General features: G+C 38.1%; 1 protein-coding gene across 4 annotated transcripts in view; it reads right to left on the bottom strand.

Annotated features, from left to right (window-relative positions):
* The window catches only part of TRRAP (transformation/transcription domain associated protein), a 72,963-nt gene that overhangs the window by 24,999 nt on the left and 21,926 nt on the right, over nt 1–26,038 (bottom strand). For all 4 annotated transcript variants that reach the window (XM_015876799.2, XM_015876801.2, XM_015876800.2 and 1 more), the window contains exons 27-57: nt 25,485–25,646; nt 24,877–24,973; nt 24,309–24,430; nt 23,071–23,241; nt 21,822–21,890; nt 20,846–20,965; nt 20,422–20,541; nt 19,933–20,097; nt 19,350–19,531; nt 18,907–19,105; nt 18,373–18,501; nt 17,583–17,849; nt 16,948–17,154; nt 15,607–15,765; nt 15,387–15,521; nt 15,086–15,196; nt 13,647–13,793; nt 12,970–13,183; nt 12,188–12,313; nt 10,805–10,951; nt 9,600–9,802; nt 8,713–8,834; nt 7,704–7,917; nt 7,261–7,440; nt 6,773–6,919; nt 6,042–6,161; nt 5,474–5,761; nt 4,844–4,981; nt 4,375–4,487; nt 3,785–3,920; nt 541–732 (exon numbers count right to left, since the gene is read on the bottom strand). In XM_015876799.2, the coding sequence (XP_015732285.1) occupies nt 541–732; nt 3,785–3,920; nt 4,375–4,487; nt 4,844–4,981; nt 5,474–5,761; nt 6,042–6,161; nt 6,773–6,919; nt 7,261–7,440; nt 7,704–7,917; nt 8,713–8,834; nt 9,600–9,802; nt 10,805–10,951; nt 12,188–12,313; nt 12,970–13,183; nt 13,647–13,793; nt 15,086–15,196; nt 15,387–15,521; nt 15,607–15,765; nt 16,948–17,154; nt 17,583–17,849; nt 18,373–18,501; nt 18,907–19,105; nt 19,350–19,531; nt 19,933–20,097; nt 20,422–20,541; nt 20,846–20,965; nt 21,822–21,890; nt 23,071–23,241; nt 24,309–24,430; nt 24,877–24,973; nt 25,485–25,646 (4,902 nt within the window). The remainder of the gene's footprint in view (nt 1–540; nt 733–3,784; nt 3,921–4,374; nt 4,488–4,843; nt 4,982–5,473; nt 5,762–6,041; nt 6,162–6,772; nt 6,920–7,260; nt 7,441–7,703; nt 7,918–8,712; nt 8,835–9,599; nt 9,803–10,804; nt 10,952–12,187; nt 12,314–12,969; nt 13,184–13,646; nt 13,794–15,085; nt 15,197–15,386; nt 15,522–15,606; nt 15,766–16,947; nt 17,155–17,582; nt 17,850–18,372; nt 18,502–18,906; nt 19,106–19,349; nt 19,532–19,932; nt 20,098–20,421; nt 20,542–20,845; nt 20,966–21,821; nt 21,891–23,070; nt 23,242–24,308; nt 24,431–24,876; nt 24,974–25,484; nt 25,647–26,038) is intronic.

Genomic DNA, 26,038 nt, shown 5'->3' with positions numbered 1-26,038 from the left:
TGACCTAGCCAGGTGTTCCATAAAGCTGCAGGCCAATGCTTGAAGCTTTGAAGTACACATTAGTTCATCTGGTACAATCCACACACTCCTGAAGTTCTACACAAGTCTCTCCATGTCTAAGCAGAAGTATCACATAATACAGAGATGAGACTCCTTCCTAATGCCACTCCCTGCTGCTTTACTTTAGATCTTTAGTACTACAATATAATACTATACCTACTTCAAATGGAACACACTTTGAAAGCCACTAAATGGTCAAGGTCTCCAAGTGCTGCAGTGCATGACGCGTTAGCTCACAAAGAAGGCTGAGCTATTTGTCAGTTTTTAAATGGCTACATCGATACAAACAGAACACATTCAGGTGAACCATAAACTGTCCAAGTAATCCCCCTCAATAAGCACATTCTGCAATTTTAACAAAGATACCACTAGGAGAAACCAATCAGTATTAGACAGTACAGCATTTTATGCCCTCAGTTACTGGAAGACCTGAAACCTGCTATCAGAACATAACTGACAACACAAGCTTTCAGTTCTTACCTGGAGAAGGGGAGTGTGAACGTGGGACACCACATGGGGAAGCCTTCGCCACTCCCGGATGGCCAGGCTGCTTGCCATCTCTACCAGGCGCTCAATGAAGTTCAGCTGCTGCTCCTCAGGGTGGCAGATTGCTAAGTATCCTCTGTACATGTTCACTTTCCAAGCCATCTCCTTTGGACAACTCAACTCCACCTGGTAATGAAATGGAAGAAGGTCTGGTAAAGATCACTCATGCTTAAGCACAGACTTCTCTGATGTATTTTCTGGAGACTTCTTGAACACTCGGGTTCCTTATTTTATTTAGAAAACGGCCCAATTTGTACAAGTATCAGACTAAATTACCACAATTTGTCATAATAGTGGGCTCAGGCTCCAACAATTATTGGTGAGGGTCAGCTAGCAAAGAAATTGCCAGCTCAGCACAACAGCAGAAGGGCAGCACACAACCTGCTCAGGGCAGCCGAGGTGCAGCTGAGACAGCAGAGCAAGCTGAAAGCAGTCCTGAAACAGGAGCACAAAGCTCGCTGCCAACCAGTTCACCCTGCAAGAAAATGAGCGCTTCTCAGCAGTCTACTGCCTCTGAAATGCTTCAGGGGCTCCAGAACAAGAACATTAACTTTTCACTTAGGATACCATCCCTATCTGTCAGTATATTATACCAGCATTGTACTTCCTAACTGCCTGCTAAGTTTATCAGAATAAACAGATGATTTTTTTTTTCAGTCACCTATACGTAGCCTTCCTGTAGACATCAAAACCATTTCTAAATCCAGGTGCAGAGTCAGGTGGCAGTACTAAAATGATTAAAACACAATTTTAAACCATTTTTCTTAAAAATCTCGGACCAAACAGGAACAAAAAATGGCAAAGCACTTGAACTGCCTAGCAAGGAAATCCTGACTTGACAGAAGTCCCTCCACATTACCTTCCTGTTGATGTACTGCACCTTAACCATTACAACTGTTATTTCTGCTTATCCCCAATTGGCTTTTATACCTGAGACTGCAAAGAGAAACTGCCAGGTACCAACCTTACACTTACACAGTGAAAATCATCTCTTTTTTATTACTTTATCTACTGGATCATTAAACACAACGGCAATGTGAGCACATGGAAATGAGTCTTGGGTCCTATCAAAGGCCACATGGTATTTTAATAGCTCAGCTTTAATAGGCAGATTACTTAAAGCGTTTCACCAAGATTTATGAAAGCTGATACATATTTGCCATCTTTTCTGACCCAGGGATCACTGCAGAGATTCACATAATAGTACATTTCAAATAAGTTTTTCAAAGTCGAGTTCTAAAGAACAGCCAATGAACACCATTGTAATTGCAGCAGTGAGTATAGCAGCACAGAATCCACCACTCGTCACATCCTGATATCTACACAAACACGTGTCCTGACACATCTTTTAAGGGAATCTAAGTGGAGCCATAGAAGCTCCATTTATGGCTTCAGCAGCATCTCCTTCAGAGTCAATTAGCGAAGGTTCCATTACTGAAAATACCTCATTTGATATAACTGCCACTACAGCTCATCAGCAGCCACTTGTGGTTGTCGCTTCTACTCAAATTCATCTCCAACACCAGAACCTGTCAGACATGATCGATTCCATTCCAGTCCAACTCAAGGTTTAAAATACGCCGTACAATACAGTTCTTATTTTAGGCTTCAAAGGTTTTTCAAATAACACCTTTCCTATGATTAGTCAGTAGAGTTGCACACATACACAAAATAGCAATTTTTTTAAAGAGCAAAATGAGTTAATTAAAATGCAAATATCACCTGTTAGATTATTTCTGCAGCTGCACTACAACTTGCTGCTTATGGATTTGGCTCCATGTGGGCTGGCAAATGTTAAAATGCATCCTTAGGGGCAACTGCTTCATTCCAACCAGCAGTACGACAAGCGTGGGAAAATTCAATTTCAAAGGCTGCAATGGTTGGACACCCTTAATTCAGGTTTCAGAAAAAGCACTGCCTTAAATTAATTAAACAGCTTTTCCTGTTTTCACTGTTTAGCCTTTAAAGCAAAACACATTGGCTGCACTCACCTGTATAACCAGCACTGCCAAAGAATAAACATCACATTACAAAAATGTAACTGGAATATTCAGTCTCCTTTTGAAGAAAGGAAAGGAAAAGCACAATGGGGTATATCCATCATGGGAGAATAAATCACAATGAATTTCATGCAGGATTCTCACCCTTCAGGTTTCAGTTCTACATCTGATCTGTGTTTCTGCTTTAAATAACCACAGACAAACAGCTCCACTCACTATGAGAAGCAGGCCTGATATTTTACAGCAGCTTCAGGGACAATAATATGAGCTGATTCTCACAAGGCAGATCACAAAACAGTGGGGAAAAGACACCTAAGAGGGTAAGGATGAATTTATCTAAAGATGGCTTTTTTTTTTACCCCCTCCCTTTTGCATGTGCAAAACTCCCAGCTGGATCTCAGAAAAAAAGATCTATATGCGTGATTTCTGTGGTGTCTTCTCAGAAATCATGGACATTCCAAGCACGTTTTCCTGGCCACTTAAACTTCACACACACACACACACACACACACACAAAGAAGTTTATGGATACTTGGAAAGAAAAAAGAATGTGGAGATTTTCATCTTCTGAAATGTTATTTTACATTGTGTGCTTCCCACCTTCAAACCCTTCTGTAACAGGCAGAACTTCATGGAGCACTCGTTCCTTAGGCAGACAGACAGCACAGATTCACTCTCCAGGCACACAGATGCACTGAATGCACAGTCTCATGAGTAAAACCCGGGAAAGGACAAAGGGAAGGTTAAATGTTTTACAAATGCATGTTGTTCAGCAAAATGAATTACAAGCAGAACACAGTAACGAGCTCCATAATGAATCAGGAAGGTCAATAGCAGGAAAGTACAAACAATGAATTCTATCCTTTACCAAATGAGGAAGACAACTGCTCCACTTGCTGCACACCAGTTCCTTAGTTTCTAACAAAAGCTACATATAGTGCTACTTTCTTAAACTGTCTGTAACAAGAAGAGCACATCTCTTCCCCTTCAAATGAAAAACATGCCCACAAGGCCTGTGGCACATCAACCCCTGGGACACCAGAACCCTACCAGGCAAGGCAGCCTGATCTACTTGGATCTACTCTAAATAGATCTCTGTTCCCCTCCAGTTCAAATCAGTGTGTGATTCAGTAAGCTCAGCATTAAACTAAACATGAATACAGAAAGCCCTCACTCACCTGCACCAGAGCCTCCTTCATAGCAGTCCAGTTTGAGACCCTCCATGCACATTCCAGTACCAGGTAAGGATTTATATGGCCTTTTGATTGCCCATATTCCGTCAAAGGTTCCCACTGGTTCAGTTCTTTGGAGCAGCTAAGAAAATCAAAACCACTGTAAGTTTGTTTACCAATAATAATAATAATAATCAATAAAAGTGCCTTGTATTAGATTACCAACATATTTGTTTCTCTGTGAACTGCTCTGCAAGCGCTGCAGATATTTTATCCAGGTAGGAGGATTTATTACTAGTTATGTGAGCAGAAAAAAGCTGCATTTTCTGTCTGCTATAACAGTTTTAAATAGGAAAAACAAATTTTAGTTCCAGTCTGATTCCACCAATATCAAATTACATTTTTACCAATCTTCACACATAAAAGTTATGAGGGTCTCTTAAGGGACTACAAAAGTAGGTTTGTTTTTTTTTTCTCAAGTTTCCTCTGTATTTTAAAAGGTCTGAGTGAAGTGTATTCTACCAACTAAAGCTTTAAACCAGCAGGGTACACCTCCATTGCAGGGCAGCAGCGCTTCATCAGCTTTCAAGTCTTACCGAATCCAGTGATCCTCCCAGAGCTGATACTCAGGAAAGATGGAAGGGGAAGCGTTGTTCCGTTCATGTTCTTTTTTAGCCTTTTCCATTGCTTTTTCATAAGATTCTTGTGCCTAAATAAAATTCATAGTGTTTTATTTTTCCATTTGCTGTAACACATCAGCTCAATATTTACTTCAAGAAAAAAAAAAGCACTCTAAGTTGAAAGGAAAACAGTCACCAGCTTGTTTCTGAAATGGTCATTATTTGGTAGCTTTACAAATGTGATAAGAGCTGATGGACTCAAAAATCCCACCTCATCTAAGTATTACATAGCCTTCAACTATTACTTTAACCAGAAGAGAAACTCTACTTATTATTTTAGGTAACTGAAGTTTTCTACATTCCTACTCTGTTTATTTTCTCTCTGACCATAATATTCATCACAGCAGTAGAACTATCCAGATTGGCTCCAATATCAAGAGCATACCTGTTCAAAGAAGCCATGCTGTTCATAGGCAATAGCCGTTGCTGTCTCTGGGAATTTACAGCGTTTCTGCCATAGTCCAGCCCACATATCCTCCTCTTGTAACAAAGAGTAGAGCTCAGCAAGGGAATCCAGTATTTCCTAGAATGTTAAGCACATGTTTCTCTGCAGTCTGTTTACAGACAATTCAGTTTTATTCAGCTAATAACTTCTTAAGGTCACATACCAACAGACATGACTTGTTAGGGAAAGCACACCCCCTTTGAGAGAGACTGAGGCAGCAGACACTTCCACATGAAATTTAAGGTAAGAAGCAGAAAGGGCCTGATCTAGTTTTACAGTGCTGCAGAGAATTACTTGCAAAAGCAGAGTGGAAAGAAAGATCAGGATAAAAACACAATAATTTCAAAGCCAGTTGAAAGAAAGGCGTGAGAAGCAGGCAAGATATAAAGTAATCAATATCACAAGCCCGTTCAAAACACCCAAGGCCAGGAATTTCTTAGCTGAACTGAAAATGAACGCTACTTCAACAAGTTTCTAAATAGAAAGATTTCTAAAGCAGGGCTGTTGCACTGCACTGTGACCACGTTTTTCTCTCCACATTTCATGAGGTATTTCAGCGTAACTCCTTACCTGCTGAGGAGGAGTTATGCTTTCCTGCTCATAAAATTCCGTTGTCTGTTTAGGCTTAATTTGTAAGCTCAGTCCTTTTTCAAACGCTTGATGTTCCAGCATCAGTGTAGAACGGAACCAGAGGTTGTGAGTTTTCCCCAAGTACTTCAGGACACATGGCCTGATGGGAATGGGTGGAACACACTGTGACATGGCTTCCACAAAGCAATTCAGTGCGCTCGGCTGGCAATCACGCTGCACTTGATGGCTTCCACTGCACAAGAAAGGGCTTATTTCACCTGCCAGAGCCTGGAATGAAAAATAAGCACACAGAAAACTTAATGAAGAGTTAAATATGATAGAATTTGGATTCAGAACTTTGTTAATAGGGTGTCATTTGATGTGTCATTCCCTTAGCAAAAGGAAGGGCCCCACTTCCTTTAAAAGATGTATCAATGGAGATGTACAGCCTTAAGCAAACACACAAAATGGCAAACTTCTCAAAGCAAGTGAACAAGCCATTTACTACACATTTTCCTGGAGCACCAGTCATTTACAACAGAATTTATTACAAGACAAAGATTCTCACATGTTGTTGCCTGTCAGATAAGATCTTCCAAAGTCGTGAAAAAAGCTGGATCCAAGTCTTCTCTGCTAATGGTGTAGAAATATGACATAACTGAACAAAGGCACTCAGCAGTGCTCCAGTCTAGAAAAGAAATAAAATTAATAGCACTGAAAAACGGTTCAGTTATATAGTGTTGGAGTAGTCACATAAATGCCTTTTCCAACCAACATATCAAAATGTTTCTTTCAGCAATGAAAGCTACTGTAAAATTAATTTAATGCTATTTTCATGTTGATCAAGACTCTGCTTCATCACTGCAACTATTTTAAAAAGAAAAGAAAAAGGAAAAGAAAGTTGACAACAGTTTGGTAATATAAACGATAGTTACTTCTTCTTGTTACCACTGTGAAAATTACTTCAAAATAGCTTTCAGCTAAAATTACCTTCTCATAAATTATTTAAACACAAGATGCTGATACACTTTTGACTTTGTGCTCTGTGTTTGCCATCACAAGCTTCTTAACTTTTAAAATATAGCAGGAAGAAATTTCATGTTTGTAAGACGGGGATGCAGCAGCATTAAGCAAAGGCTTACGCATCTTTTAAGCTACACAATAAAGGAATTACATCAGATTCTATGCGTTTTCCATATTAACAAAAAGCTTAAGAACAACACTCAGAAGATAAGAAGGTCAGCCAGGAGATTTCAGTATCAAAATGATTCATCAGGAAAGCAACTACAGAGTACCAACCTTCACTTCACGAAGCGAGTCAAGAAATTTGTCGTGCCGGTTGGTCAGCATGTGCAGCTGATTTCCAATGTCCTTCTCAGAAAGCTCCTTAGTTTTGGGTGTACTAGTCTGATCTCCTGGAGCCAATTCAATGTCAATTTCCACATCCTACACAGAAGTAAACAACTCAGATCACGAAGGTATTTTACAACTACTTTTACTTTTTTCCTCCTATACAAAGTGCTCTTCCAATCAACCTATTCTGGGTCTCCAGATTGTTGTTTGGGCTCAGTTGTAAAACTATTGGAGTGCTGCATTAAGAAAGGGCTAAATTAATGACAAAAGTTCTGAGGAACAGGTATATGGTTAAAACAACACACCACAGACAAGGTAGACAGAACAAGCATGTCATCTTTGAGGCACAGTCACCAAACTTTTGGGACGTGAAACAAGGAAGAGATTTCTTCATTAAAAAGTTATATTTTTCTACAACGTTTTCTGTAAATTACCTCCTCTTTGGATTCACTGTTCTCCCTTTCCCGAGGCTCTTGTTTGACATGGGTTACCATAGCAAAGGCTGCTCTGTCGTGACTGTCGGCCAGGTTGATAACATTGGTGATAGAAGGCAACATTGCACCCTGACAACTTGTCCCGATCGTAGTATTTCTCTCACACACCGCCAACAGGAGCTAAGACATTAAAAAGAGAGAAGACTTTTAAACAGACATTTTACTGCAGTATATGTAAACACGAAACTGCAGAGACATTCTCTTATCAGCAAGAGTTGTAATATGTCCAAGGTATACCTGTCATACTTGTTCAATAAATACAATAATACAATTTCATCTTTATTTGATTTCATGTACATCAATTTGAAGTTCAAGACCATGGTATCAAGACCGACATATTTCTGGAATTCTAGTTGTATTTCTGAGAAGAGAAATTTCCCTACCTCAATGCACTGTTTTATCCAGAAGTGATTTCCCATTGCTTCCCAGTTTTGAGAACACGTCACATAAAGCAGACGCTCATAAACACGGCGCTTCATAGAATTGTCAAAGACCTCAAAAAATTTGGCTCGTATCAGTGGCTGGGCACAGCGCAGACCCGAGAGAAATGCTGGCTCCAGTTTAGCAGTAAGTTCACTACCAGAAAGATTCTCATCCCTAAAAGAAATAGAGGTGAAATTATTTTTGCAGACAACATACAAAAATCAAGGATGTGATGGTCTATGGAAGCCTATGTAGGGTGGCAAGCATCCAAGTGTAGTGTTCTGAGGGAAACAGCAAAGAAAACATTGCTGCCTGATAAAAACCAACCCTGAACTGTCACAAACACTTCCAGGATAGAATTCTAGCTGCCCAAATTGTGGAACAGTATCAACTTTGGCCACATTTGTACCTGTTTGAACTGCAAAGTAACACTCATTGGTAAGACTTTCTGACTGCACCATAGCTTTGAACCATTAACCAACAAACAGAATGGTGGCAAACAGTTGCTGAAACAACATGAACCATTAGCACAAAATAATGCAGCTGTCAATTCTTGATATTTCTTTTATGACATTACAGAACCCAATTGCTTAGCTTGCTAAGAACATTTCCTGAAAGTGCAATTTACATTTCCAAGAACAATTTTGTACACTACTGATATAAAAGCAGAGACAGATTTTAGCTTTCACTACAGTATTAAATGTGAAAGCAACTACAAGGACACCCAAATACTCTGGTAAAGGGTGTATTTTGGCAGATCCGAAACCAAAATCCTTTTTAAGTATTATCCGTTTCAAAACTTCCTTCAGTAAATACGTCTTGTGATTCCAGAAACATGAACTGATTCTGAATCATAGAAAAAAATCATTTAATTCAAACCTAAAGAGATTGATGCTATGCTATAAAGGTCATATACAGTACAAATTATGAACCAATAAACTGAAATAAATGATTAATTGCTATAATTACCTATAGACATAGTTAACAAGGTCTAAGAACTGGGCATTCAATTCAAGGTCTTCTGGAAAACGCTTTTCAATGTAAGTCATCATTTTCACCAGTAAAATGGACTTCTCCCGGAGAGTAGGTGTCTATGTTAAAAGAAGACATGATTAATTTTGTCAGTTCATCTTAAAACGTGAACAGAACTGGCATATTCTAAGTACATCCTAGCTACCATTTTTAATCACTCTTTCTCTACTGAAGTATTGAAAGACTACTTGCTAGAAGGTCACCGTTCTTACAAAGAAAAGACACTCACACATTTCTCCTTCTAACATAAGCTAGAGAATTTTAGAATTATAACTAAATCACAGAATCACCGAATTGAAGAGGTTGGAAGGGACCTCTGGAAATCAACAAGTCCAACCCCCTGCTAAAGCAGTTTCCCTACAGCAGGTAAATGTAGGTTCAGCTGTTTAGATGGTTACAAAAATTTAACATATATTTTTTGAAATGTAAGTCCCTTTATAAAGCACTGGATTGTCAAGTGCTCAACTCTAACTGATACAAAATACGGTCAATAGAGGAGGTTGCAAAATGCTTTAAGAAAAACGTGACTTAAACCAGCATTACAGTCACCCTCCTCCTGAAGGATTCCCTATCCAAGTCAATGTGAAACACTTCAAACATTTACATTAAAGCATGTTCTAGGCAAAACACCTAACAGCAGCCTACAACATGCTAAACACGTTTAACTCCTGTTACTTGTGGGATTCCAAATATTCAAAACCTCACAGGGGTGCATCAGTTTCTGTAACAGGTCCTTGCAATCCTCCTTGCCAATACCTGATGAATTATAACATGCACGTATTCAGTGTTTGAGTACGGTCATGATTTATTCCTTCCCAATTTACCTGATTAGCTGCCATTGGGGAATTGTTCTTCACCCACTCTTCAACAATTTTTACCACAGCGCGAAGAATTTTTGCATCAGTCGACTTTTCAATTAGAGATGTGAGAATAGCTTGTATAAAATTTTTCCTCATTTCCATGCTCATCACAGCCAGGCGAGTTTTTACAAGATCCAGGCTCAGCATTACCAGTTCACTTGTACCTGCTGTGAATGCAAAAAGCCATTACAATTACATATACATGCCTGAAATGCCTAGCAAAAACATTTCCAAGATAAGCCACTGTAATTTCAAAAGTGGCAACTAATAAAATCTGTTGCCTGGATATAAATCTCAAGAAATAGAAATAATATTTTCAGAGTTATTACTTTCCAATCCTAGGCAACCAGGGACACAGAGTTGCTTGTAAGTGAATAAATAAACAGAAGTCACCCACTTAGAACCCAAAGGGCAGACCTGTGAAGTTTCATCTCTGGAAAGCTATGCTGAAAGGTGTTATAGAACTCCAGTAGTTAAACATTGCAATTAAACTTGTGTAAGAAGTGCTCAATGATGCAGCATATCAATCTGGTACTGTTCATTTCCTGCCTTTCTCATCATACAAATTTAATAATTTTCTCATTGTTTCCCATTGTAAATTTGCAATGTTTAAATGTACTTGACTAAATATAGTCTGGAAATGTAAAGGCTGCCTTTCTTCATAATTCTTTTCTTCAGTAGCTTATTCATTCATAAATTACAGTGTTCTCTAGTAGTTCTTTCTATAGGAACATCTAAGACTTTCAATGGGTAATGACGTAATTGATTAGATGATAGACAGTACTGTACGGACTGAAAAAGATGCTATTTAAGGATAAAAACAAAGACATCAGCTTCAGCAAATTTATTTCACAAGCAGTGCTTCTGTTGCTTGTCATCCTCTCCCCACTGAATACCATCAATTCAGGAAAAACTTAACTATTTGAATATGTATGCCATAGCTCAAGTATTCACAAACCACTTGTTGCAGCTCATGTCTTAAGCTGGTATAGGAACTCAAAGTGCATTTTTATCATTCAGTACTTCAGCAATATTAATCATTAATTTTCTTGCCATTTTAAATACGTACAGAAAACTTGCAAGTCATTACAATCCCCTTTGGATTAAGAGATTTTAATGCTTTACAACGTTTCTAATCACTAACATCGTTAAACTATGTAATGGAATACCTGTGTTTGTTTCTGCTGCTCCTGCTGTAGCCTGTGGGTTTAAGTGTTCCCTGACCATCTTCTGCAGAGATCGCATGAAAACCGAAATCAATCTGTCAATATAGCTGGGGTTGTTACTGCACGCAGATTTCAGAATCATTAAAGTACCTATTGATGAAAATAACAGCAATGGAAGCAAAACTTTAATTGAGCATAATTTAAGTAAGACAGAAGCTTTCAGTGCAGTTGTGCTCTTTCTAATAAAGAATATGGGGAAATGCTCTTGCTGTACTTTGTGCTATCATGGAAAGGTATGGGACTATCCATGTTACAAATAGTAGACTGACAAAATGAACACTACAGAACAGGATGTTTTGGCATGCTTTGGGAATGTGTGAAATTTAGCACACAAAGCTTCTTAAACACAGAATTAAAAAGATTTGCACTACTTGAAGGTCAGGCTGCAGTGTTTCTTTTAAACGAGCTCTGAGCAAAGGGCAAAAAGCATCTTTGTGGGTGAGTTTGTCCTGAAGCACATCCTGACACCTGACAAATAGGCCATTCCCAAGCCAAATTACAACCATCTGCACAGACCACAGAGTAGAACAGTGAAGGACATTTGCCATTTAAATCAGCTAGTTTTCCAGAACTGTGCAAATTCAGGTCTGTATTACCAACAAAACTAGTTCTGGGCCAGACTGAATGATTCCAATATGTCACTGTCATGTGTCACTGAGCTTTCTACCAGTCCAGTAAGTATGAGTAACAAGAAAAGAAGACCACTGCAGTCCAGCAGAGTGGGATACACTAAAAACTCAGTTTCTTGCTCAACAAAAAATAGTATTTTTAGAATTTCTCATGCAGTGAAAACTCGAGATCTAGAAACAAATAAGACTTTCTACTCTATTCAAGTCAGTTGACAAATAATATTTTAAATACAATAAAAAGGAAAGCCTAAGGTAACACATAAGCATGTTCACACATAATCCTCGAAATATTCTAATGTATCTCAATGATGCCTTACTTGTGGGTTTTCTTTTTCCATGTAACAAGGTATCAGTTATCTTTACTTTCTGTTTTGGTTAACCTCAATGCTGTGTCTTGTTCCCATGTACTCTGAGTACAGATAGCTTCCATCTAGCACAGCAGCAGGCTTCTACTTCCACTGACTCCTCCCAAGCAAACTACCACGAGGACAGACTGCAGTGAACCCCCCAGTCCCTTCCTTCATAGCTGACAGACATCAAAAGCTCATCTCATGAGCTAGCTTTAACTGCTTCCCACAGCTTCCTCTTCACCATTAGCAGATTTCAATTTCCTTACGTAAAAGACAAGCTAATGACAAAGATCATACTAATTAACAGACCAACTCACGTATTTCTACTAGAGACATGAGAAACTTACCAAAGAGCTGAGAAGGGTTAGCATTAGTGGCCTTTTCATAATTAGTAAGTCCTTCATAAATAACCTTTCCAACTGCAGCATAAAGGCACTCCAGTTCTTCATACTTTGAAGCTACGCTTGAAGTACCTGCAAAGTTCAGCGTTTGCATTTACTCCTAATAACCTTAGCCACAGAACATGCAAGGTACAGTTAACAATGTGAACAGTCACCTACACCACTACAGGAGCTTTACCTTGCTGATAAACGAAACAGCACCAACAGACCCCGCACTGATATGACCTCCTGACTGTACAACCAATGTGTCTTCTGTACATGTACCACTACTTCCAAGTAATTCATTTGGATGACAACCCAAGCACTGAAGTTTTTCTAAGTTGACTGGCATTAGTTTATATTAAGACATAGAACATGAAATAAAGACAGCAGGCAGTACGCTCACTCTCTTCGTTGTTTCAGCAAAACAGTAAAGCTGTCTTTTCATTGTACTTCTGAAGCTGAAAAACTGTAACTGCAAAAATGCACTGAAATTATAGAATGCATTTCTTGAACCAAAGTTATGACAGCCACAGGTTATTAAGTTTTTATGTCAATGGATAATGACGATTTCCACATGATTACATTTTCAGCTTTTTTATAAACAGAGGTTGAAAGTGCAAACTAAAACATACCATTACACACAGACATCATAAAACAGAATATTAGCACATTGCAGACAGTGTCTTTACCCCACTTTAAATCATTTGAGAAATAACTGATAAAAGGAGGAAGAATATACCACATACTTGGTTCTGTAGGGAAAATACCCATTAAGCGAGAAAGCAAACTGTGGACTGCTCTCAAAACCTTGGTGTTTCCACAAGTCATACAAGCTGCCACACCTCGTTGCAGGGGTTTGAAGCTACTAAGAATAGCAGGGGGCTGCAGTACTGTTAGCAGGAAACTTAAGACCTCCAAGCCAGTGCAAATGTTGGCAAAGTTGGCTTGATTGGGTTGTTCCTAAAGAGAACACACACAAAGAAGCAGTGAGTGGGTAGGAAAAGACAAAAAGCACTGAAAATTATTTAAGAGATGCAAAGTAATACATTGACTACGGACATTCAAGCCCAAAACATTAAATTTTTGCACTCAGATGACACTGACTTCATCCTATTCCACTTCTTAATACAAAGCCACAAATTACTTGTTAATATATATACTGCAATTTGGTTCCAAGTTTTCCAAAAAACGATACTGAATGAAATCAGTCATTAAACCCATCAAGACTTACTTCAAACTCACAACTACACTTTGCTATAAAGATCAATCTACAATTTAAAGTTAAAATCCACAAGAAATTAGTGTTTCAGAAATGTAATAGTTAAAAAATACTTCAATATGAGGGACATCTGGTTGGGCAAGTATCCAATCAACATACATGCTGGAGAATCCTAAAACACTGAAGAGCTGGACTGTTACCTACCACAGTCATTAACAGCTTATCAAACCACTGCAGTTTCAGTTCTGACTTAGGCCACATATCTGGTCGTAAAGCAGTTTTCAGAAGGTTGACACAGCGGCGAGAGAGCAATTCCCCAGGAGAACCAGCAGTGTTTGAGTTGTCATTTACCTAGTAATTAATCAGAGTTAACAAAATGACACCATCTTGCATCAAACTAATTAATTTATCATGCATTCCAAGCAAGCATTTAATTCCTTCCTTCTGAAATGGCTGAGCTTAAGCAGTTTTATCACTGCAGACACAGAGTATTCTACTGCAAAGAAAGATAACAACTAACAGTGAACATCAGAACTTAGGTGTAAATTGCTAGCTAATTACCTGAAATCATCCAATCTGAAGGATGTATTTTAAAATCCCACCTGGTACTTTAATCTGATAGATTATTACTACAACCCTGAATGTTTTCCAAATTAGTTCATCTTGACTGCTAGGAAAATATCCAAAAAAGATACACAGCTCTTTATATAGTTTATGTAGTTATATAGTTTATATAAAGTTCCTCTTTATAACTGCAGAGTTTTCTCTGCACTGAACTGTGATGCATAATATTCCAAGTAACTGCCGAACGTGCTGCAGAAGCCATACGATTTTTCACCTTCACACTCAGCTGGCCTGCCCCACACCAGGAGAATTAACAAAATTTAAGAGGCTTGATATGCTACATGAAAAGAAGTTCCATATTTTTGATCTTGAAAATGCCATCACAATAATTATCCTTAGATGTATAATTGATATAGCCTTTCCTTATTTCCCTCTAAATTCTCTTCAGTTCTCAGGTAAAATATTCTTGCTGCTGAATCTAGTCAGTAGAGCTGGCACACTTTATAGAAATGAGCAAGCACACAAACAAATTAAGAAGGAAAACTTATGGGAACTTTTTTGAAGTCTCTGCCTGGCTCCAGCCAATTTCTGCTACTCGAGTTTACTTCAAGCATGTCACTTTCAATATAGCACTTGTTTGAAAGGAGAAAAGAACAAACAGAACGCTAGAAGTGAGCAGCTAAGCAGCAAAACGGAGACACTTTCAATTTCAAAATCTGGCTTGCAATCGTTCACATTCCAAGTCTGACTGTCAAAGTGCATTCCCCCTGCACGAAGCTGTAAGCACACAACACCACATTAGAAGCTGAAGCGTACCTCCTACGTGAGCACCACAAATCATTTGTGAAATGAAAAGCATGCAAATGCTGGTTATCAAGTTAAATTCCTTTCCTCATTAAAATGAAAACATTTCATTTTTTTTGTGCAATTTTAAAATTTCAAGCCTGACAGCAAATGAATGCAAGTACACAAATTGTAAAACAATCCAAGCGTAGCCGAACTCTTAGGAAAAGAGATGGTTTTTGTTTTAGTTCCTCACACTACATGAGTATTTGCGTATCAGAATAAACCTGTTATACCTGGCAGGCAATTCTAATCAGGAAGTTCACAACTGTATCCGTATGCTGCTTATCAATTGGCTTGGAAAGAAGTGCATCAGCTCCTGGCAAGGACTGGCTACGTCCAAACACCTGCATGTATACAACAAAACACAAAACCCATGATTAACAACACAAGAAATCTAACAACAAGTAGATTAGATTCAAAAGTTTTTCTAAAACTGCAGCCATTCATTTAGTGGGGTCCAAGTTACATGGAAAAACTGAACGGATTAGGCAGCACTATTTACAGCCTCAGAATCAAAAGCCAAATTGTCCTTACAGCACTGATTGCCCCAGTGGCTGTCCTGAATCGTTTCACTTCTTGGCCAGAATCAACAGACAGTCCTCTCTTAACAGCAGATGAGGTAGAACTTGCTCCTTCTCCACTTGCACTTGGATCCATATCTGAATCTGGCTGAAATATCAGCAATGTGCATGTTAATAAAGAATACTTAATGTCATAACAGTCCAACCTTCACCAGTTTATTTAGAATTCCTACCTGCTGGTCTTTAATTCTTTGCAATTCCCATTTAATGACTACTTCAGCAAGATCCACCGCTAATTTTCTTTGCTCTATCGTAACACTGGGAGTGAAGCCCAGCCTCTGCATGGCACTAACCATATGCTGAACCAAGTGATGTCTCACTGGATAATAAACCTGAAAAGACAATTTTACAGTCATGTTAGCTATCAACTAATCAGATCCTTCACAAAGACTACAGCACTGAAATAAAGCTAAACCAGAATGGTAAAGCAGCTTTAATCCCAAAGTTTCTTAAATTTGTACCATATCTGAATATTTTACTCAGGAAAAACAACTGGCGCTTTGAAAACACAATTTTGGCTGTAATTTTCAGTCAAGACTACTGAACTCGGTAGTTATGATGTTGTTCTTCTGAAGGTACTTGTTTGGTGCTCTTTCTCAAGGACAAGTGCTCTGATTCCTTTGCCAATCCTCACAGAGCCAAAGCTCACATTGGAACACAGGCAGATACGTGAGCCATCAATTCCTAAAGCGTGACATAAAAGTCACATTTTGAGTTCTAACTTCAATCACTATAAACAAAAGGAAATCTAACAGAATGGCAAATTCAAAGTCACAATTGTAATTAGCGGAGAAAACAAACAACATAGGCTTAAGAAAATGATAGCGGAGCACTTCAGGATTCTATTTTGGCAATCAGAATAACAATAAATCCCATTCTTCCACTACATAAGGAACAGTCTTACATCCAAATCTAACAAGTAAATTAGGATCTATATAAACTAAGCAATGCACTCCATTTTTCAAGAAACAACAAACACCCAGAAGCAACTGAGACAAAAAAAAACTAACAGCCATCCTGTATTGCAACAATCCACTGCAAGCCCAACTACTCACCTTCAAACTCCTCCACAAGTACCTTAATCAGCTCCTTAATCACACAACTCTGCTCCATATGCAAACTAATCTACTTATTTTAAAGTTTATTTTGGCTAGGAACAGGTAGATCTTTGTTTGAAATGTCATTTTAATTTAAGCCAGTCTCCCTGCACTCTGCAGGGAGATTGTCTGCAGGTTCACAAAGCCATGCCAAGAAAGCTTTTACAAATACCAGACACAAAAAACATTTTAGACAAAAGGGGAAGCACAAAGAACATAAACAAAAGTGAAAACACATCAGAATTTGCTATATAATGTCAATAATTCTTCTTCTTTATAATTGAATACCTATGCAGACAGCAGATGCTTCCTGAAATCAAGCTACGTAATTTGGATTATAATATTTTCCAATCGAACTGCAGTTTACCACTTTAGTATCTATGACACAGTGACTATGAGAATAATTGGTAGAAGTACCTTGAAATGTTGTACTATTAGGTGTAAAATATGTACTAGCTGGGGAACTGTATGACCTTCTTCCACAATGATTTTTCTTGTCCAGTGAGTCAGCATCTGATGTCCATCCTCCATTCGAGCAGGCACAGCTGGAGTCAGAATAGCCATCGCTTGCCTGACAATAGCACGGGCCTCCATTGCATGAGCTTTCAGAAGACTATGAAAAACCTAACAGTCAAGATTTCTGGTTAACGTTAATATCACACGTATTTACGACAAGCACTTACAAAAGAAGGAGTATACAATATATCTTTTAAACAACACTGCTTTTGTTAAGCGTACCCTTGTGTATCCTCTGCATTCCATTTATCTTCCTTTCTTTCCCTCTGTTTGACTTGAAGTTTTCCTGTCTCAGCTGACATCTTTATCTATCAGATGGATAAACATTACTGACTTGGATAGTTTAACCAAGAGGATTTTTTACTGTCTCCTTTAGTCTCTCTTTTTCACTTGCCTCCTACTTCTATCTTCTATCCAACTAAATTTCTACCAATATTTGGCTTGGTGCTTCTGTACTTGACTTACGAGGATTAATTTAATTATTACATGTAGACTGAGTATCCAAAAACACAAAAACACAAGCACTGAGTCAATACCTGCAGAACTATCTTCTTATGTATGGCAAACTTTGCAATGATGTGTGCCAAAAGCAAATGTCCACTGTATTTGCATGCTGGGTCCACGCAAGCTTTGGACAGGAGGCATGGCCAAGCAAACGTCATCAGACGCCGCAGTTTGCTGTTCCGGTTTTTGTTGTTGTCATGGATGTGATGAGGAGCATGCTCAACCAGAAGTGTGGCAAACTGCAAGAGATATATCCTGAGAGAATCCAGCATATCTGCCTGTTTTTCTGGATCAAGTACCTGGTTGCAGGAACATTGAAAGAAAAGAAGAAGGAAGGTGGGAATGCTTTAATATCTATAAAAGAAATGTGCTATGTTTTGGTTTTTTGAGTGTTTCCTTGTTGTTTTTAAGAAAGTTAATAATTATGTTTTTTTTCCCAATTTGAGACATACAAAACAGCCCTGAGGTGAGAACTTCTTTATGGGTAATTATTATTGGTTCAACAAAACCAAAGGGAATAATTAGAAAGATCCCGACGGTCAATCACACAAAACTTTTCCTGCTAAAAGACTGGAATTACAGTCATATGAGGCTCATTCCTAAATGAAGACATTCAATTGTCCATAAATACCATAAAGAAACTGAAAATGTTATTCTAATCCTACAGATGACTGGTAGACCTCATAGCAGTTCAAAGTTACGTTGTGATTTAACTGATTATAATACTCACAAGTAGCACAAGAGTCAAACTGAGATTGAAATACCAAATGAGATAAATAATGCTTTAAACCCTCAAACACTAACATAAACTATGATTGATACCTTTGTAATAAAAACACTAGTGATGCTTTCTGGATTATCTCCTTCTGGGTTTGGGGGTCCCAACAGCTGTTCACCTTCTCCCTTTTCAAAGCTGTACAAGAAAGCAGGATTCAGGATATGCTGCAGCACCTACAGAGTAAACAAAACCATTACTCTTCAGCACTACATTCTCTTAGCAGCAGTCAACATACAAACTAAGGTCCTGCGCTAAGACACATGTGAGAGACATTGTTACAAAAGGGAGCTGTAAGTAACAGCTTAGTAAGCAGATGCATTTGCTATTTTTTCCCTTTTTCCTTCTTCCAAGGGCAAAGATTCTTAGAAAGTGTGAACTAAATCAGTCAGCATTGAAAGCAAGATAAATTGCTGCTCCTGTTTATTATCACCCTTCCTCAGGTATGATATTTTCACCTAAGTGGCTCTGCCAATTATCAAACTCATTGACATTTAAGTAAGTGAGTTTTGTTGCCCTAGATCTCAAGAAGAAAATTAAACCTAAATACCAGACTACTTTGAATTAATTGCTTTAGCTACCTTGGCTTTGAGCTCATCTCCAAAGTTTGGGTCATTGAAGTCTACAAACCGGAAGAACAAAGCTCGTTTTTGGGGAATACTGTAGTTTTTAGGAATCTCTTCTTCCATGTATTCCTTTAAGAAAGTCATGTTGCAAAGAAAACGACCTGTAAAAGCTCGAAGTAACTGGAAGAGCAGCTCTATGTCACCATAATTCCTCCTGTAAAAACACAGAAAATAAAAAGCTGTCAAGAGAAATTCCTTCTAAACCACCACATTGATGAAGAAAAAGCAAACACTGGTTTTAGACAAGCAGAGAACCAAGAGCAGGCACTACTAGAGGTATGTATTAAGAGCTAAGAGCAGTATTATGAAATATACTGAACATTCCCTTCATTAACCGCTAACCATTTTTAGTATCCCAGTTTGTACAGAAGCGATAGGAAATAAATCTTGTTACGTACTTGCAGTAATTCAACAGGCAATATGCGAGTAGCTTAGGTTCTTTCCAATTTGTTGCAGCCATATTCTCCTTACGATGCCTTTCCTGAAAAGCTTCGCTCACCCACACACGTTTCAGCTGACTCACCAAGGAATGCTGATTTGCTAACCAACATTCATCATTCTTAACAATAATACTTATGATCTGTCAAAAGCAAAACAAGACAAATGCACAATCAACATTCAACAGACCTGCCAGTGGAAGCAATGAATAAAAGCATTTCTTTCAGGTAAATTAAGGGTTCCAAAATAATCCAAATTCAAACAAAAAGTAATTAAGATCAATTTTGAAGTGATTTTTTTCTAAGGACAGTTTATCATGCCATGTTTCTCTCTTGTATCATACTTGATGAAAGATAAGAATTATTCATTTGAATCTCTTCTCTTTTCCTCACCATGACTACAAACACCTTACATTTTTGCAACTATTTTTCCATAAGCCATAACACACACACATACACACACACTTGAAAGTCTCTATGTAAGAGGCCTTTTGCTAAAGAGATTTTTATTATCCAAAGCAGACAATCAAAAATAAATTAATACCTTGATAGCCTGAAACTGAAGGTCAAGACGCATCGTGGTCGTGCTTGGAGAACCAGGTCTCACAGTCGCCTGGGTACCAGCAGGTAACAGGAGTGTGATGAACCGGTTTGGGTTAGCAGCCAACACATCACGGAGAGGTTTGGCATCCTTATGTTTTAAGAAGCTCTGAAGAAGAGGAAGAAAGAATTTTAATCTCAAACTTTAAAAGCAAAAATACCAAAAAGCTCTCTTGCCCTTTGGCATTCTATCTACCACTGAAGTTACATAGCTTTCAAGCTACATAACTCTAGTGATAATCCTATGTGATCTGAAAAGGTATAAAAACCAATAGCTATCGATAAAGAGATGCAAAATAAATTATATACACTTTGTGCTGGAATAAGACCAGCTATAGGATTTTCAGAACATACGAGGGGAAAAAAAATAAGGAATGAGACCACAAATCTGATGAATCAGAAGTTTTTGAAGATTAGGAGCCCTACTGCTTACCATAAACATCCTGCTCCACTGTGGGTCATTTAAAGTTGCTTCCATCATGAAAAGCTCTACTGTCTGGGATGGATGGCGTGTCAAAAACTTTATCAGTGGTTCCCTGAAGGGACTGCCAGCCTGAAAAATTCATAATGCTTAGATTAAAAATGCAGAATGCAGACTGTTCTTAAGGGGGGCAGAATGGGAGGAGCACTTGTTTTGGCATCCATGTAGATACAGAACATTCAGAATTTCCATGATCAGGATTTACTGATAATTTCAAAGCTCCCTCTGAAGAAAGACAAACAATAACCCCTCCTCAGAGGACTGGTGAGCATTTTCCTTTATTTTTAAACAGCTTTGTAATATCAGATCTTCTTGTACCACATACTTAACAATGTTACAAAGCAAAAATATCAGCAATGTTAATTTCCACTTTTACCTCAATCAACATTGCTCGTTCTGTTTTCATCACAACTTCCAGCAGAGGTTTAACCAGTGTCTGAGGGGCAGCTGGGATCAGATGAAACAGATTTATAATTGCTGAACAAATCTTCATTTCCTACGGGTAAAAAGAAGTAAGATTAAATTAACAGCCTAACAGGTGAACATTGTATCAAACATCCTACTGGTTTTACCCCTCTATATTAGCAGAACCAGCAAGGGTTAATGAATACACAATATCTATTTACCATTACGGATGGAATAAAATTCTCTTGTGGAAGTCTGCCCTTCCCACTTGCAATACAAAGGTTTCATTTGATTTTCTTTATCAGGAAAGTGTTATCTTAAGGTAAGAGCTAAACTCTGCATCATGATAAAGGGGATGGGGAGTTAAAGAGCACTCACTGCTGCACTGCACCACTTGGTTATTGCATCAAAAAGCCAGACCTTCCTTTCTAAACTATTCCTCATATCCAGCCCACAGCCCCAGGTAAGACCTGAAGAAGAAGACAGATAGCTTTCTCCTAGCACTATTCTATGCCCTTTGCAAACAGCTGGCTACTTTGGAAGAAACTTGCTTTCCCAATAGATATTCCCCCACTACATAATAGATTCTTTGAAGTTCAAAATAATACTGTGCTTTCCTTTTGTAATAATTGTGTAATTTAAAGGTGAACTACAATTCAGATAACCACACTGTGGATTTTCCTCTGTAGAAAAAGGGAAATGGTCTTCACACCAACCAGTACAGAAGCAAGACCAAAGAACCTGCTGCCAGCTGGTAAGAAGATCTTCCCACCACACTAAGATTTCTAACAGCTATTCAAAATACATAAATGAAGTGGCTTGTAATAAAATATCACTGCATCAGCAGTTACGGCAGCATTTACAAGTAAATGAATTCTGTAATTCTTCAAGAATAATACTATTAGTTTCCTCTTTGTCTTCCCACATAAAAGCTTTCATTAACTTACATTTCCATCACTCCTCTGTCCACCTTTGTGTGTAATCACTACAACTTCCATCCATTTACGTAGGTGTTGCTATGAAAAAAGACAAGTGGTGTTATTCTTCTAATAATACCACTCCATTTTAGCAAGTGACAGCATATATCCCAAGAAAAGAAACAGAGACAAAAGTGACTGTTTGAGGGAAACAAAGGGAAAAAATGATGAGTTATTTTTATTCCCTCAGACTGAAGAGTCAATTGTTTGAAAACATACAGTTCCCAACTTCAAATACCTTCAGTGCATTCCAAACTAAAAAAGGTTGGAATATCACCTACAAAAGTTGCCATTGATTTGTATGGGATTAGAAGACTGAATTTTGGGTGTGAAATGTATAAAGGTATGTTTCACACGTTAGGAGAATAACACGTTCCTGCACTGAAGCTTGTGAGAGGGGATGCTAAGGATTGTCATTAGAAAACACCCAAGACCTACATTTACTTTTAATTTAAAACTAAAGCACTGTACAGTTGAAGCTGGCACCAATTTAATCTCTATACAGAACACACAAATATGACATTCAATGACTAAAAAAGGGCCCCCAGATCTTCATCAAGAGTTACCACTAGCAACTGGAACTACGCTGACTTTTAAAGATTGCTGAAAGTTCTTTATCTACCCAAGATAGGAAGGGTTATAAAGGTACATACATTAAAAGGCAAAAAAAAAAACAAAAAACGAAACCACATGGGACAATGATGATAGGTTTATACTTTTATAATTATTTAAAATCATACATATGCAATTAAATAATTAAAAATCCCTGGCAAAAGAATACAGACTTCCCACGAATGCTTTAAAAATTGCAAATTAGATAAGAAGGGCAATACCTTCCACTGTTTTGTAAGTAAGGAAACACTTAGATTGCTAGGAAGCAAAACGTGCTCAAGGGAATACTTAACATACTGCAATGCTGGCACATTGCTTAACAAAGGAATACGGCCAAACAGACCTTAACTTAATTAGGTTTGACTCCAGTAGATAAGAACTCCTCTGAACTTTTAGCTGCAGTACTTCTTCAGAAATTAAGCCAAATTCTAAGCATGTAGATGTTTGAATATACTCATGTTTCCTATTAATTATGAAACACAAAAACATTTTCCTTACTCTACATTTCTATTACTTACTATACTTTAAGCCTCTGGCGAGATGGTCTTTGTATTAGTGATTTAGGAAAGCCAAGTTACAGGAAAAAGCACCACAGAAATGGGCTTACCATCATCTGATCGCAGAATTTATCATTAAAAGAGTTTGGAAAAAGTCTGGTGACTGATGTCAGACGATTCACAACATTCAGTGTCAGGCTTCGGTAGTCTCCCAACATCATAAGCAATGGTCTCATGTGTGTATGAATTTGATCAACTTCTATTGTAGCCCCTTCCAAAAACTGCAAGGGAGTAGAGGTTCAAAAAACAAGTGGATCAGAGAGCGCAGTGACTTCAGTATGAGCACATTTAAGTACTTTCCACTGAGCAGATCTTTATTTTGTATTTTCAAAATGCAATAGACTACAAGATGTTTATTACTAGTGATACATACAATGAAAAGATGGATTTGGGAAGCATTTCAGTATTCGTGATGCATGGCAGAACACTCCATAATACAATCAAGCAGGAGGACTTAATTATAGCTGACAATTGAAAAACTGCCATCGCTATAAATTAAACGCACAACTACAGACAAGCTACTCAGAAGTTGCTTTATTAAGAAATGGCTCTGAATCTGGCTGGAGGTAATGGAGCAAGTTACTCAGTTAAAATTCATATGTATAATGAGAAAAATAAAAGGCAAAAGAAAACCCAGCTACAAGCACCCAGATATAACACTTCCCATTACACATCCTATGGACATGGTTTTATCACAAAAAAGGTGACAGACACATCCAGAAAATTTCACACTGAACACAAATGTCAAAACAACCCCTAGCAGCTCCATCTACCCCCTCAGCTCAACTGGTATCAGCAAGCTGTAACCAGGAAATATGTTTTCTTTCATGGCCAAAATAACACAAAAACATGAGATCCAACCTCTAGTAAGTTGACTGCCTAAGCAAATGCACCAGCATTTACATACCACCCAATCTACACCTCATCATGAAGAGGCTGTGAGGAGTTTTATCATTATATTACCATTTTCCATATTCGGAGCAAAGGTATTGAAACTGTGCTAAGTGAGAATGAGGTGTATCTACCAGGCTCCGTGTCATGGTGAGAGGACATACTTTTCTTCTCCTCCCAGCTTTTTATATTGTAGTCTAGCATCCAGAACAGACAGTGCAGTGCAGGACTAGACAAAGATGCTAATTCTGGCCTTCAACAGTACACAGACAGTCCTGCCCCCATAAAGCAGAGCCTGTCCATGCTATACTGCTTATATCCATGCTATGCTCCTCATAATTGAGGAAGTAAAGCAGAGAGAACAGACTCAAAAGCAACATTATTTTAATATACTAACCTTTCTCATGCACGCTTCTCCTGCCTCCTGCAGCTCGTTGTTTGTCGAATTAAGCGCCTTGAAAAGTGCAGCAATGATTTTCTCTCTTGACTGAGGCAAATAATTGCACGCAGCCAGAGCATCTGCAAATATCAAAGTAAAACTCTCTTTGTTAACTCAACTTCAAAAGAGGAAAAAAATATCTTATTTCTACATTTATTCTCATCAAGTTGTTTTTTTTTAACTTCATCTCAAATTACAGACACATGAAGCCCAGCATGCTTTGTCAAGAGCAACGGGCATCATAAAGTAGTAAATGAAAGGAATGTCTATTAGGAGTGCTTTAAAGTGTCCCCAGTGCTATATGACATAATTAATTAAAAAAAAATTGGGTTGATTTCAGAAAATAAATCCTACTCATTAAGAAAGCAGTGATACTTTCCCATTATTCTCCATTAAACTTTCACCTCTAGGGAGCAGTCATCAGTCTTCAAGCTCTCTAATTTTCTACTGATCTTGGGAAGAAGACTGCCCACTGCTCAGAAGGGCACGTATCTACATCCAACTCTGTTTATGAACTTTCACTTACTTAATGCAGCAATCCGAAGAGGTACAAGTGATGGAAGACTTTTGTAACAAGGCAGTTTCATTAAGGCTGAATCTTCAGCCTCACACAAATTCAAAAGCTAGGGGAAAAAATAAAGAACAGCAATCATTTTAGCACAGAATTATGGATGACTGATACAGTTTTATCAGTTGTATTTTGAGCCTTATGTCTTCAAAGAGACACTTTTATTCAAAGTACAATCCCCTAATTTTACCAACAGGCAAAAGTTCTTCTTGAAATTAAAGTATAAGTTTCCATGAAAACTAATGGTTACTGCCAGAGGCAAGAGACCCATTCATAGAGCCACTGAAGAAAAGTCCGGCCAAAAAGTAGTGATTTTACAACTTGCCAGTAGCTAGCAGGTCTATTTGCAAAGAAACTGCTTATATGATACAGGTTATAAAAGAACATGTCTGCAGGAATTCTTGCATCCTGAATTGCAGTAGAATACAAGGAATACTGAGGACTGGGGTAGGATAATGAAGAACAAACATACACCAGTAATCTCTACTTGTAGCAATGAGAGTTCTGCCAACACCATCATTACTTAAGCATATGCATTCAAATATGAAAAAATAAAATTAGAGTACCTCTGTGTAGAAAACCTTATGTTCCACAACATTTAGATCCATTGTAAACAATCGAGGTTGCAGGGTTGTACAAAATGTATTCCCTTCCATCAGTCCAATCTGGGCATTTGCAGGTTGATGCCTAAGTAAATGTTTTTTAGGAGGGACCATATCTTGGAGGACCTACACAATGCAATTTAGATTACTGAATTAGCAGCCTACTTGAATAACCCCACAAGCCCAGCTACTAAGACACCATTAGGTGTGATCAATTGTTCCTATCCATTTGCTACTGGAACTCCAGCTGTACCTCTTTAGAAATCACTAAATGAAGAAAAGTGTGTCTGAAATACTTAACTCACTGTCATTAGGGAAGCAACTCAGTACATTCAATTATCACGTACTCTTTCTGAACATACCTATGGCAATGGCTCCATATGATGTTATAAGCAACATACGAAAAAGAAATCCATAAACGTAAGCATTTAAAACACTGAAGTACAAGAACAAGAATAAAGCTCCTAAAAGCATCAGGAAAACAAAATCATTCATGCAGAATTTTTCCATAGCATCAA

This window comes from Coturnix japonica, chromosome 14 (assembly GCF_001577835.2).
Source record: "Coturnix japonica isolate 7356 chromosome 14, Coturnix japonica 2.1, whole genome shotgun sequence".
NCBI classification, from domain to species: domain Eukaryota; kingdom Metazoa; phylum Chordata; class Aves; order Galliformes; family Phasianidae; genus Coturnix; species Coturnix japonica.
This window is presented reverse-complemented; position numbering and strand designations above follow the sequence as displayed.